The 13,943-nt window shown below is 43.7% G+C and overlaps 1 protein-coding gene across 4 annotated transcripts in view; it reads right to left on the bottom strand.

Moving 5' to 3' along the window:
* Positions 1–13,463, bottom strand: part of ZNF174 (zinc finger protein 174) — a 44,467-nt gene extending 31,004 nt beyond the window's left edge. For 2 of the 4 annotated variants that reach the window (XM_049903534.1, XM_049903533.1), the window contains exons 1-3: positions 13,358–13,463; positions 12,187–12,873; positions 11,047–11,230 (exon numbers count right to left, since the gene is read on the bottom strand). In XM_049903534.1, the coding sequence (XP_049759491.1) occupies positions 11,047–11,230; positions 12,187–12,594 (592 nt within the window). In that variant the 5' untranslated portion in view covers positions 12,595–12,873; positions 13,358–13,463. The other 2 variants (XM_049903536.1, XM_049903532.1) reach the window with 2 other exon arrangements.
* Positions 13,464–13,943: the final 480 nt, after the last annotated feature.

Here is a 13,943-nt window from a genome sequence, read left to right as displayed (position 1 = left end):
GATTCCGTTCGGGCGGTGTCCGTTGCGCCCTCTGGGGCGTGCATGCTGTGTGCGGCCGTCGGGTGCTAGCGCGAGGCTTGGATTCGGCTCCCTGCCTACTCCCACCGCCAGTTACTCGGCGTGCGTTCTCCGCAGAAACTGGGCGGTGGGGGTAGGAGCATTTGTCGAAGGACGGGGGAGCCTGAGGTCTTGTTTTCCGCACTAGCGGTAGGGTATTGTGGGTCGACGGCCGAGGACACCAAGCACTTACCACGCTGGGAAGGCGCTGCCTTGCCAGCCCTACTTCTACCTTGGCAATGCGGAGCTACGGGCCCACCCTGAGAGTATGTCTCCGTTAGACAGGGATGCTTTATGCTTCTTACTCCTACCCGGGTCGAATATTTTCTTTGTAGACCCGACGCCAGTGTCTTGCTCTGTGTGCCCTGCAGCCGACTTCTAACTTGCTCTGGTTCTTGAATTCTGGGCTCACTTGGGTACGTGGGTTCCCAAGCCTGTTAATCACTCATGGGTGTAAAAACCTCACATTAACTGTAGCCCGTGTCTCTCCTCTCCCTTGCACTCCAGGTCCCTACATTCAGCTGCCTACTAGAGATCTTCTAAAGCTGACTCATGCTTTTAATCCCTGATTTTTGTTTTCTTCCAGTATGTGGTGCCACATCACTCAATTGTTTATGCTATAAAAGTCACTGTCAAACGTCCAAAATCTTCAACATGGTCTCCTGACTGTACCTTGCCAGCTTCAACTCCAACTGCTCTCTTTTTCTATGGTTCTTGCTCTCTCTCCCCTATAGCCACTCTTGGTGTTCTTTCAGCTTTTCAAATACATCTAGAATTAGACGTGCCCTGGTTTAGAAACTGTTTCCTTCCATAGAACCCACCTCTTGCAAAGGGAAAATAGTCTCACGTAGTTTCAAAGAACGGAGCATGTGGGAGTGTATACGTGGGGGTTCGGGAGAATATGGACAGTGTACAATCAAAATGAAAGAGGAGCAGACCCAAGCCTGCCTTTAAGAGAGTACCTCCAGCTCATCTCTGTGGCTTACCCAGGGTGAATAGTCTTTTGGGATATAATTAATTGTACCCATCCTCTCCCCTACTCATGCAAACCAAAGCTGCAATGAGATACCGTTTTATCTTTTGATAAAAGATAGGAAAACAGTAAATGTTGGTGAAGATGTGGAGAAACTGGAACCCTCATATCCTGCTGGTGGGAATGTAAAATGGTGCAGCTACCTTAGAAAACAGTCTGGTAGTGCCTCAAAAAGTTAAAATATAGTTACTGTATGACCTAGCAATTCCATTCTAGGTATATACCCAAGGGAAATGAAAACTCACATCCACACAAAAACTTGTACAATATTTATAGCAGCATTATTCATAATAGCCAAAAAGTGAAAACCCAAATGTCGATAACCTGATGAATGTCTAAACAAAACATGGTATATCCATTCAATCAATCAAATTTGGCAATAAAAAGAATGAAGTACTGATACATGACTGAACTTTGAAAACCTTATGCAAAGTGAAAAAAGAGGGGTGTTCAGGATAGTCAGGAATGGGGAGTGACTGCTCATGACTATGAGGTTTCTTCTTGGACTGTGGAAAATATTCCAAAATTGGATTATCGTGATGGTTACACAACTCTGAATGTACTAACACCACTGAACTGTACATTTTAAATGGATGAATTTTATACGTGAAATAAACCTCAGTAAAGCTGCAAAAAGTAGCATTTTTGTTTTAGAAACAATTGGGAAAAATTTCAACATTGTCTATTGGATTGTACTCAGGAGTTGTTAATTTTGATGGTAATGATAATGGTGTTAAGGGATAGATTTACAAAGTCTTTATCCCCTATAGATAGAAAATGCTTTTCAGAGAAATCTGTGAGGTCCAGATTCCCCACCTAACCACTGATGCTTCCCCTCTCATCTGCCCAAGGGTACTCCAGGGACCGTATAACCTGAGCAGGAATTGTTCCTAACTCCACAAGGGTAAGTACTGGGCAAGGTCCAGAAAAGATCACAGAACCTCCGTGGGCAAGGGCTACACATGAAAGGAGAAAGATTATTCTCTTATATTGGGGTACTGCACATGATACCTGATAGCAAACCAGGTCAGCATTCCATGCTGAGGCCCTCCGATGGAACCCCGCATGGGCAAAAAGAATGAGGGGGATCTCTACATTTGAAGAACTGGGTGCAGACCGGCAAATGAGCACCTGAGGCCTAATTCCTTACTGCCCCTACTTGGCCTAGAATTGAGCCCTCTATCTGCCAAAGTGAACCCCCAGTTGGGGGAGGGGAGGCAGTATCACACACTTGAAAACCTTTTGGAAATGAGTGATGTTTGGAGTGGTGATTTTGTCATATTTATTCGAGGTCCACAGTTGAACAAGTACCCAATGACACTGAGATTCAACAATGAACATATATTGATTTTGGAATGAGAAAACACTCAAGAGTCTTTATTCTTTTTCAAGAACTTCAAAACACACCAGAAGTAGAACTCTTATTTTAAGAAGAGTTCCTGTCTCCAACCCTTATAAATAAGAAAAATGGAAATCTATGTTCCCTCCCTTTGGGGAGATTCAAGGTAGACATGAATTGTCTTAACAGAGCAGTTAGGAAGGTGATCTAGGATTAGGCCCTATCGCATTCCCCACTGCCCTATAAAACCCAACATACCCAGAAAACCCATATAGGACCACCAAAAACTATGAGGAAGGCCACTGGACTTTCATTAAGGCTCTGCCCAAAAGGCAAAGGTTTTGGCCTGTTGCATCCAACATGATCTCTTAATTCAGGCAGAAATGGGCCTGGCAGGGAAAGCAGGGTCCTCAATTACCCAATTACTAAACACCTCCTCCTCTTGGGCTAAGTCCAAAAGCTACGATGATGGAAAAACAAGGCTCCTCACCTCTCAATAGTGTTTCTCTGTCTCTTGGCTGGGACTGCTGTGTGGACTTAGTTTTTCTAAATCAAAGATGCTTGGATATAAAAAGGATCATATATATATATAAAAATATATATACATATATATATACACACACATATGTATATTTTTCTTTTTTATATAAATGCATCTTTTAGTTATTTGGAAACACAAACATGACACATTCTCACTTAATGCAATCCTTTGTTATGAACAGCCAGGAATTACAGATGGACTATCAGGGGACTTACATTCCAATGCACTTTTGCCTTGAAATGCTGGTGGATCACTCATCTTTATTAAAGAAGTGTGAGCATAATAAAGATTGTCTTGTGTGACAGCAAATGCGCAACTATATGTAGAATTTATACTTTAACTTATTTTACAAGATAAAGCAATAGGAAGAACTTCACAATAAGTGGGGCAGGATCATCGTGTCACTCCCTTAGTATTTACTCCCTGTTCTCCAACAGTGAGTGCAGTTCTCCTTGACCCAATGCCCAGACCTGCCATTTCTTTACCCTTGACACTGGGTATGGGCACGTCCCTGGTCTGCCTCTTGTGGGACCCCTTTTACCAGCTAAATGTGCACCGTCACTTCCTCAGGGACCTTTGCCTTTCCTTGTTAAGTCTTTGTGATTTACATGCAAGTGAGGGGAAGGAAAAGTACAAATATCTTCCTTCTGAACGTAAAGAATGAAGCTCTCCTTTTATTCTCCATGGTGGAGACTCTGATGCTTGCGAAGGTTTGAGTTCTGTCGAAAGCTTTTCCCACACAGGTTACAATGGTACGGCTTCTCTCCAGTGTGGATCCTCTGATGCAGCTGCAGGGTTGACTGCCGCCCAAAGCAGTTTCCACATACTTCACATGTGTACGGTCTCTCCCCTGTGTGGACTCTCTTGTGTCTTTCCAACTCTGAATTAAATGAGAAGCTTTTCCCACAGTGATCACATTTGTAAGATTTCTTTGGGTGCCCAAGATGTTCCAAACGATTGCTTTTCTCCACCTCCCTCAGCAGGTGGCTTTTTAGGGGGCTGCTGATGTATTCCAGTTGCCTGCACTGTCTCTGGTGGTGAGTGAATGGCTTTTGAGCATTTGGAGGGCTGACCTGTCTCGGTGACAACCGGGGTTCACTCACACTCACGGCTCTAGGTTCATGACTCTGCAGACCATTCCCTTTGGATCTGTCAGTTGACACTGCACAAGGTTTTGCTCCTTTAGTCCCTTCCTGTTGTGGATTTTCCTTGTTGTCACTTCTCATTCTGGTGGCCTCTATAGTTAGAAAGAATATGTTCTATTTTTCTGGGCTTTGAAGAAGGAACCTCAGCAAATGAGTTATGAAATATACTGCAAGGTTTCTCAAAGAGCCTGTACTAGTCATTTGCATTAGACTCAACTGGGGTACTTGTTAAATAAGCAGGCTCCCCCCGCCACCTCCAGATTCTCTTGGGGTGGGGCCTGGACATCTACACAGTTAATAAGCTCCTGGAGTGATTCTAATTTATATTAAAGTTAGAAACCAAGATTTCCAACCTCCTCCCTCCTTCCTACCTTTAGGGAAAAGTTTAAGGAGAATACAGAAAAGAAAATTCATCAGAGCTGAGTATCAGTGTAAGAAGAGTTGAAATTTGAAAATCACAAATTTTGTACCTGAGTTATTTCAACAAATACCCATCACTTACATGGACACCGACTGACAACCATCTTCTCTTCAAAGGATAGTAAATCCAGTGACTGGTGTTTTTGTTCATTACAAAATTGACAATGTATGTGTCTGGAAACCAGAATATGGGCTAGACATGTATCCTAATTTCAGAAATTCCCCAACTTTTGACTTTCAGGATTGAGGATCACCAAGTGGAAGACCTACAGCAGCGCTGCCCAGTGGGCTTCCTGCAACGTGGAAAATGTGTGTGCATGTGTATATGTGTGTGTGTGTGTGCAGTTCACTATTGCAGCTATTAGCCATATGTGATAGTGGAGTACTTGAAATGTGGTTAGTGTGACTGAGGATCTGAATTTTAAATTTTATTTGATTTTAATTAAATTTAAATAGCCAACCCATATATTTATGGTCAATTAATTTTTTTACAAGGATGCCAAGACAATTCAGTGGGGACAACTGAATAGTCACATACAAAAGAATGAATTTCAACCCCTGCCTCACGCCATATACAAAAATTAACTCAAAATGGATTAAAGATCTAAATGGAAGAGTTGTTGGTTGCTGTCAAATAGATTTTGACTCATGGTGAACCAACCCATGTTTGTCAGAGTAGAACTGTGCTCCACAGGATTTTCAAGGCTGTGACCTTTTCTTGGAAGCAGATCTCCAGGCCTGTCTTTCAAGGTGCCTCTAACCAAACAAAAAAACAAACTCATTGCCATCAAGTCAATTCCGACTCACAATGACCCTACAGGACACAGTAGAACTGTTCCATAGGGATCCCAAGGGGTGGTTGGTGGTTTCGAACTGCTGACCTTTTGGTTAGCAGCCGAGCGCCTAGCCATTGCACCACCAGGGCACCAAGGTACCTCTAGGTGGGCTTGAACCACTAACCTTTTGGGTAGTAGTCAAGCACTTAACTGTTTGTGCCAAATGAAAGAGCTAAAACTATAAAACTCCGAGAAGAAAACACAGGTGTCAATCTTCCTGACATTGGATTAGGCAACTTTTTTGTTACTGTTTAATTCAAAACCACTGTAATCAAAGAAAAAATGGATAAACTGGACATCAGCAAGATTAAAACTATTGTGCATCAACAAACACTACTAAGAAAGTGAAAAGACAGCCTGCAGAATGGGAGAAAATATTTGAAAATTATGTATCCAATAAGGGTCTAGTAGACAGTATATAAACAACTCTTACAATTGAACAACAAAAAGACAAACTACCTAATTTAAAAATGGGCAAAGGACTTGAATAGACATTTCTCCAAAGAAGATATACAAATGGCCAATAAGCACATGAAAAGGTACTCAACATCATTAGTCACTAGGGAAACACAATTCAAAACCACAATGAGATGCTACTTCACACCCACTAACATGGCTATAATAAAAAAGACGGACAATAACAAGCATTCGAGAGAATGTGGAGAAATTGGAATCCTTGTACACAGCTGACAGGAATGTAAAATGGTGCGGGCACTTTGAAAACAGTTTGGCAGTTGCTCCAAAAGTTAAATGTAGAATTGCTGTAAGATTCAGCAATTCCACTCATAGGCACATACCTAAGAGAAATGAAAACTTATGCTCATTCATAAATCTATACACTACAGCCACTGTGGAAAAGAGTTGAACATAAGACTACCATATGACCTAGCAATCCCAATCCTAGGTATATACCCAGAATAAGTGAAAGCAGGAACACAAACAAAAACCTGTACACTAATGTTCATTGCAGGACTTTTCAAAATAACCAAAAGGTCATTGTTGCTGTTGTTAGGTGCCGTCGAGTCGGTTCTGACTCAAAGTGAACCTAAGCACAACAGAACGAAACACTGCCCAGTCTTGCACCATCCTTACAACTGTTTGTTACGCTTGAGCTCATTGTTGCAGCCACTGTGTCAATCCACCTTGCTGAGGGTCTTCCTCTTTTCTGCTGACCCTGTACTTTGCCAAGCATGATGCCCTTCTCCAGGGACTGATCCCTCCTGACAACATGTCTAATGTATGTAAGACACAGTCTCGCCAAGCTTGCTTCTAAGGAGCATTCTGGCTGTATTTTTTCTAAGACAGATTTGTTTGTTCTTTTGACGGTCCATGGTGTATTCAATATTCTTTGCCAACACCACAATTTAAGGGTGTCAATTCTTCTTCACTCTTCCTTATTCACTGTCCAGCTTTCAAATGCATATGATGCTACTGAAAATACCATGGCTTGGGTCAGGTGCATCTTAGTCTTCAGGTGATATCTTTGCTTTTCAACGTCTTAAAGAGCTCCTTTACAGGAGATTTACCTAATGCAATGCATCGCTTTGATTTCTTGACTGCTGCTTCCATGGCTGTTGATTGTGGATCCAAGTAAAATGCAATCCTTGACAATTTCAATCGTTTCTCTGTTTATCATGATGTTGCTCATTGGTCCAGTTGTGCGGATTTTTGTTTTATATTGAGGTGCAATCCGTACTGAAGGCTGTGGTCTTTGATCTTCATTAACAAGTGCTTCAAGTCCTTTTCACTTTCAGCAAGCAAGAGTGTCATTTGCATAACTCAGGCTGTTAATTAGTCTTTCTCCAATCCTGATGCCCCGTTCTTCTTCATATAGTCCAGCTTCTCTGATTATTTGCTCAGCATACAGACTGAACAGGTACGGTGAAAGGATACAACCCTGACACACACCTTTCCTGACTTTAAATCAATCGGTATCACCTTGCTCTCTCCAAACAACTGCCTCTTGTACAGGTTCCTCATGAGCACAATTAAGTGTGCTGGAATTCCCATTTTTCGCAACGTTATCCACAATTTCCACACAGTCGAATGCCTTTGCATAGTCAATAAAACACAGGTAAACATCCTTCTGGTATTCTCTACTTTCAGCCAGGATCCATCTAACATCACCAATGATATCCCTGGTTCCACGTCCTCTTCTGAAACCGGCCTGAATTTCTGGCAGTTCCCTGTCGATATACTGCTGCAGCCATTTTTGAATGATCTTCAGCAAAATTTTGCTTGCATGTGGTATTAATGATTAAAAAAATATTGTTCTAGAATTTCCACATTCTGTTGGATCCCCTTTCTTGGGAATAGGCATAAATATGGATTTCTTCCAGTCAGTTGGCCAGGAAGCTGTCTTCCAAATTTCTTGGCATAGCTGAGTGAGCACCTCCAGTGCATCTGTTTGTTGAAACATCTCAATTGATATTCCATCAATTCCTGGAGCCTTGTTTTTCGCCAATACCTTCAGAGCAGCTTGGACTTCTTCCTTCAGTACCATAAGTTCCTGATCATATGCTACTTCTTTAAGTAATTCTTTTTGGTATCACGACTCTGTGTATTCCTTCCATCTTTTTGATGCTTCCTAGTATTTTCCCCATAGAATCCTTCACTATTCCAACTTGAGGCTTGAATTTTTTCTTCAATTCTTTCAGCTTGAGAAACGGCAAGCATGTTCTTCCCTTTTGGTTTTCTATCTCCAGCTCTTTGCACGTGTCATTATAATACTTTACTTTTTCTTCTCAAGCTGCCCTTTGAAATCTTCTGTTTGGTTCTTTTACTTCATCATTTCTTCCTTTTGCTTTAGCTGCTCAACGTTTGTGAGCAAGTTTCAGAGTCTCCTCTGACATCCATCTTGGTCTTTTCTTTCCTATCTTTTCAAAGATCTCTTGCTTTCTTCATGTATGACGTCCTTGGTATCTTTCCACGACTCATCTGGTCTTCAGTCTCTAGTGGTCAATGTGTCAAATCTATTCTTAAGATGGTCTCTAAATTCAGGTGGGATATATTCATATTTTGGCTCTCGTGGACTTGCTCTGATTTTCTTCAGTTTCAGCTTGAACTTGCATATAAGTAATTGATCGTCTGTTCCACAGCCGGCCCCTGGCCTTGTTCTTACTGATGATATTGAGCTTTTCCATCGTCTCTTTCCACAGATGTAGTCAATTTGATTCCTGTGTGTTCCATCTGGCAAGGTCCATGTGTATAGTTGCCGTTTATGTTGGTGAAAGAAGGTATTTGCAATGAAGAAGTCGTTGGTCTTGCAAAATTCTATCATTTGATCTCCAGCATTGTTTCTATCACTAAGGACATATTTTCCAACTACCAATCCTTCTTCTTTGTTTTCAACTTTCGAATTCCAATCACCAGTAATTATCAATGCATCCTGATTGCATGTTTGATCAATTTCAGACTGCAGCTGCTGATAAAAATCTTCTATTTCTTCATCTTTGGCCTTAATGGTTGGTGCGGAAATTTGAATAATAGTAGTATTAACTGGTCTTCCTTGTAGTCACATGGATATTATCCTATCACTGATAGCGTTTTACTTCAGATCTTGAAATGTTCTTTTTGATGATGAATGGAACATCATTCTTCTTCAAGGTGTCATTTCCAGCATAATAGACTATATGATTGTCTGATTCAAAATGGCCAGTACCAGTCCATTTCAGCTCACTAATGCCTAGGATATCGATGTTTATGCGTTCCATTTCATTTTTGACGATTTCCAATTTTCCTAGATTCATACTTTGTACATTTCAGGTTCCAATTATTAATGGATGTTTGCAGCTGTTTCTTCTCATTTTGAGTCATGCCACATCAGCAAATGAAGGTCCCGAAAGCTTCACTCCATCCATGACATTAGGGTTGACTCTATTTTGAGGTGGTAGCTCTTCCCCAGTCGTCTTTTGAGTGCCTTCCAATCTGGGGGCTCATCTTCTAGCACTATATTAGACAATGTTCTGCTGCTATTCATATGGTTTTCACTGGCTAATGCTTTTCACAAGTAGACTGCTGGGTCCTTCTTTCTAGTCTGTCTTAGTCTGGAAGCTCAGCTGAAACTGTCCTCCATGGGTGACCCTGCTGGCATCTGAATACCGGTGGTATAGCTTCCAGCATCACAGCAACATGCAAGCCCCCAAAGTACGACAAACTGACAGACACGCGGAGGAACCAAAATGTCCATCAACAGATAAATGGATAAACAAAATGTGGTATATACATGCAACAGAATACTACTCAGTCATAAAGAGAAATGAAGTCCTAATGCATGCCACAATACAGATGGGTCTTGACAATATCATGCTGAGCAAAATATGTCAGTCATAAAAGGACAAATATTTTATGACGTCACTTTTAAGAAAGATGCAGACATACAGAAACCAAAGATTATTAGCTGTTACCAAAGGTGGGAAGAAGAAAGAAGGAATGTTTGCCTAGGTGGTATTTAGGTTATGTTAATGGTGGTATAATAATTTGGAAAAGGATAATGAGAATGGTTGTAAAATTTGAAGAATGTAATCCATGTTACTAAATTGTACATGTAGAAATTGTTGAGATGGTGCATGCTTTGTTATGTACATTTTCACAATTAAAAAGACAAACAACTAAATTATACACTTTAAAAGAGTGAAATTTATAGTATGTGAATTATATCTCAATATAAAATATTTAAATAGCCACACATGCCTAGTGGCTACTGTACTGGACAGTGTACTCTGGAGGAAGACCTGGTAGATTTTGATGATGAGCAACAAGGTAATCCACCCTCTCAAGGATCAAATGAAAGGAGATGGAGATGGACACATACACCCAGCTGCTTCTGCTGCAGCAGAAGTGAGCGTGTGTGGTCCACTTTCTTTAGGGCCATGATGGTCATAGCTTATGGGGCAGAGACCTCAGCCAGAGTCCTAACGCTTTTTACTGATGTCCCAGGTCTTGTCCTTTTCCAGAATGCCAAGAATAATCAAACCAAAATGAAATGTTTCACTGATTTCGATACATTTTAAGGAAACAAGCCTGTAGTCTTATGAACCTCTTGTCTAACTTGCTGACCGTATACTCTATTTACATGACCAAGACTGACCAAACTGTCACTTTCATTCACATTTAGGGATCACAGGATTGTGCAGAACGGGGCCAACACCTGTATCTGCACACTACCAAATACAGTAGGGAAATACAGGAAAACAAATATGGGGGTTAAAGCACAAACAATATCAGAGAGAAGGAGGAGGCGCAGAAAATAATGAGTGTGAGCTTTTTCGCTAGAAGAAATATTATTTAGGCCCCTTCTAACCGTGGAACCATTTTAAGTGATAAAACTCAGCTGCAGCTTGGGTGGAAGTTCATTGGTGGTCATAGTGTTCGTATTTGGATCTGTCTTCACTACAAGAAGCTTTGAAAAGAACAGAAGACTAGGCACTGGAATAATCCTGTTGTGCATCTGATTGTCAAATATTCATTAATAGAAAATGATAAACATATACTTCTTCTAAACATACAGTCTCAGCATCATTCTAATTAGTAAGGTTCTTTTTGGAAAATAAAGATCTATGATTACATACAACATTAAAACACACGCACACACACGGACTCCTTTTGATGACCATGAGATGCTTTGATGGAGGTAAAGTCTGATAAAAAAGAAGGAAGTGGTACAGAGTGTTTACCTGTCCCAGCCAACTGAAGGGTTGGTTCCTGGAGGAGCTGAGATTTCTCCCCATGATGGTGGCTCAGCTGGTCCTGAGGTTCTGACTGGGAAGACTCCTCCAGAAAGTCTGGCAGTTCCTGTTCTCCAAGCTGAGCTCCCGTTTTCTCCAAGAGCACCTTCTGCCCCTGCATACAGACGGCCACCTACGGACAAACCCCATCGTGTCCAAGAAAGCTCAGGGCAAAGACTGATGGTAGCTTTACCTCTCAATTCTCTATAATGACCCTGCTGCCTTGGGAATTCCTGACACTAGCCTGGAGGTCAACTTTGATAGAGACCACTGAAACCCTCAAAGGAAGCAAAATGAAGGGCATGCAGAATGACAAGAATGAGGCTGCTATATGGTGTTTCCTGAGTGGATACCTGCAAAGTTTGGTCCTTTCCCATTGCCTGGATTTACAGGCATCAGAGAAGAGCTGGAACAAAAATATCTGTTAGTTATGACATCCGTACACTAGATTCCCAGCCTATGTTCTCTCCCCACCCTGTAGGAATGGGAACTAGTATGATGATGGGACTGTTAAAAACCACTTATCTAATAAATCGTTCTTCCAAAGGCTGTCCTGGTAAGTAGATTCCAGCAGTAACAGGACTTGAAGAAGAATGCCCCACCCCCATTCCCTAACCTCTCCTATTTTCCAAAGCACATGGTTGTTTACTTCCTGCCTAGGCCCTGACTTGCATCTCACTTGCAGGGTACAGGTGAGAAGGGATAGTAAACACTGATAATTAAGCTGTAACTTCCTGATCTAAAGGCTGAGAACTCTTATTATAGGAAAACTTCAAGAGGAATTGGAGGCAGAGCTGACAGCAGAGATTCAAGATCCTTAAAACTTATTCTGGGGACTTGGGGCCCTTCAAGGAACAGCAAGAGCCTTAACGAGGCCTTGACTTCCTCACTGGAGTACCAGTAGGTAAGTGTGCTGAAAACCTGTCACACCTTGCTGGGGGTTCCCAGATAGAGGTGGAGCAACTTGAGAAGCCAAGTCCATTTCTGGACCTTGTCTAACTGGCAAGGGATGAGGGGCGGATCCAGAGACCAAATACCATCCAGATGAACAAGAGATGCTGAAGGACCAGGACAGGGGACTTTCCTTACCCACTGCTTTGGTCTCTTGGAGGCTCTGTGAAACTCTTCTACCAGGTTTACAATCTCAGTGCTGTTTGCTGGACATCTTTTCCTGACCCAAGCCTGGATTTCTGGGGGCAGGATGGTCAGGAACTGCTCCAGCACCAGCAACTCCAGGATCTGCTCCTTCGTGTGCAGCTCAGGCTGCAGCCACTCCCGGCAGAGCTGTCCGAGGCGGCACAGTGCCTCCTTGGGTCCAGACACCTCTTGATAACAAAACCGTCTAAAGCGTTGGTGGGAGAGCTCAGGATCGGGGCAGTTATTTTGCAGAGCAGGCTCCTGTCTCTCTTCTAGCTTTGCTATTATGTGTCTCTCTTGTTTGGAGGAATGTGGAGAGTGAGGTTGCAAGCTCAAAGTTATCTCCATTTTAGCTGCCATTGTGGGATTCAAAACACCTCTTTCCTTGGAAACGGCTTAGTCGTCCAGGTTCATGACCCTGGAGAAAAGCCCTTCTGAATGCTAACCTGACACCTACAAAAGATGCTCCTCTGAGGAGGCGGAGAACGCCCAGTCACAGATGGGAATGCAGAGACAGGACCTTCTCATTTCCCATCGTTTACCCCAAACTTCTGATGACAGCACGGGGCCTGAAAGTCGAAGAGCTTGTCTTTTCACGAGATTCTTGAGCTGTCTTTCTAAGGAGAGAAGTCACACGTCCTGTAAGGAAAATTGGGGAAAAATACTGCTTTTATTCCAGTAATAAGCGGAAAAGATGTCAGAGGAAATGAGCACTACAACCTCTGGGCTGACGAAGGATTCCCTTGGAAAAGTTTAATTCGTTACACAGATAGCTTGCACCAACTCTCCAGCATCCTGGCTTAAATTGACCTCGACCATCTCGCTGGGAGCTAACAAGTAAAACCAAGGAAGGTCAACACCACAATCCCCGGGTTGAGATTAGTTCTACGATTCCGGCTCGCCGGCAAGGTTGAAGGAGGCGCAGCGGCTGCCGGCTCCTGAGGCTCCGCAGGCCCAGCAGCTCCGGCCTCCAAGGGCGCTCCGCTCGGGCTCCGCGCCCCAGCCGGCCCCGGGCTTGGATAGCTATGGCAGGCCAGCGAGTAGTTCTACTACGTTGCCGGGCCCGGGATCAGACTGGCACCTGCCACACCACAACACCCCGCGTCCACTGAAGCGGACTCACCTCTCTGGGGACCTGGGACCCGGAAACCAGGAGCACGCGCAGAGGGCGGAGCCGAAGCCGTTAGTCACAGCGACCCCCAGAGCAGCGGGTGAACTACCCGCGGTAGGGCCCGCCTCCTCTCCGGAGGGATTGGCTTATCAAAGGCCCCCTGGGGTAGTCTCCTTCTTCTATTGGCTGCTGCGTCTGTCGATTCCAGCGGGGTGAGGGACGGCGTCCTGCAGTCGCAGGCACCCCGGGAGTTGTAGTGCTGAGGGGGCGACTTACGCGCGTGCGTAGTGGGCTGACTAGCGCTCGGGCTTGCAGCGCCGACTTCTGGCCGGTGGCTGAGGTAGTTTGGCGAAAACTCAGGGTTGCTGAGTCCTCGGCTTCCTCGCGGCGGGGAGGGCTCGAGGCTGGTCCCCACGCCAGCCAGGGAGCTCCTCGCCGCTGGGAGACTTCTCAGTGGAGGTTGGGTTAGGTCCTGGTAGCGTCTCGTTGTGACAGGCACCTTTCCTCGCTTGGGGCGGCACCAGGGGGAAGGATGCCATCCCGGGCTCGCCTTTGGACCCTGCACGGTTACCTTTCCGCGCGCCATCCCCTCTTTCAG

This window comes from Elephas maximus, chromosome 12 (assembly GCF_024166365.1).
Source record: "Elephas maximus indicus isolate mEleMax1 chromosome 12, mEleMax1 primary haplotype, whole genome shotgun sequence".
Taxonomy (NCBI): Eukaryota; Metazoa; Chordata; class Mammalia; order Proboscidea; family Elephantidae; genus Elephas; species Elephas maximus.
The sequence above is the reverse complement of the archived record's forward strand: the minus strand, read 5'-3'. Positions and strand labels throughout refer to the sequence as shown.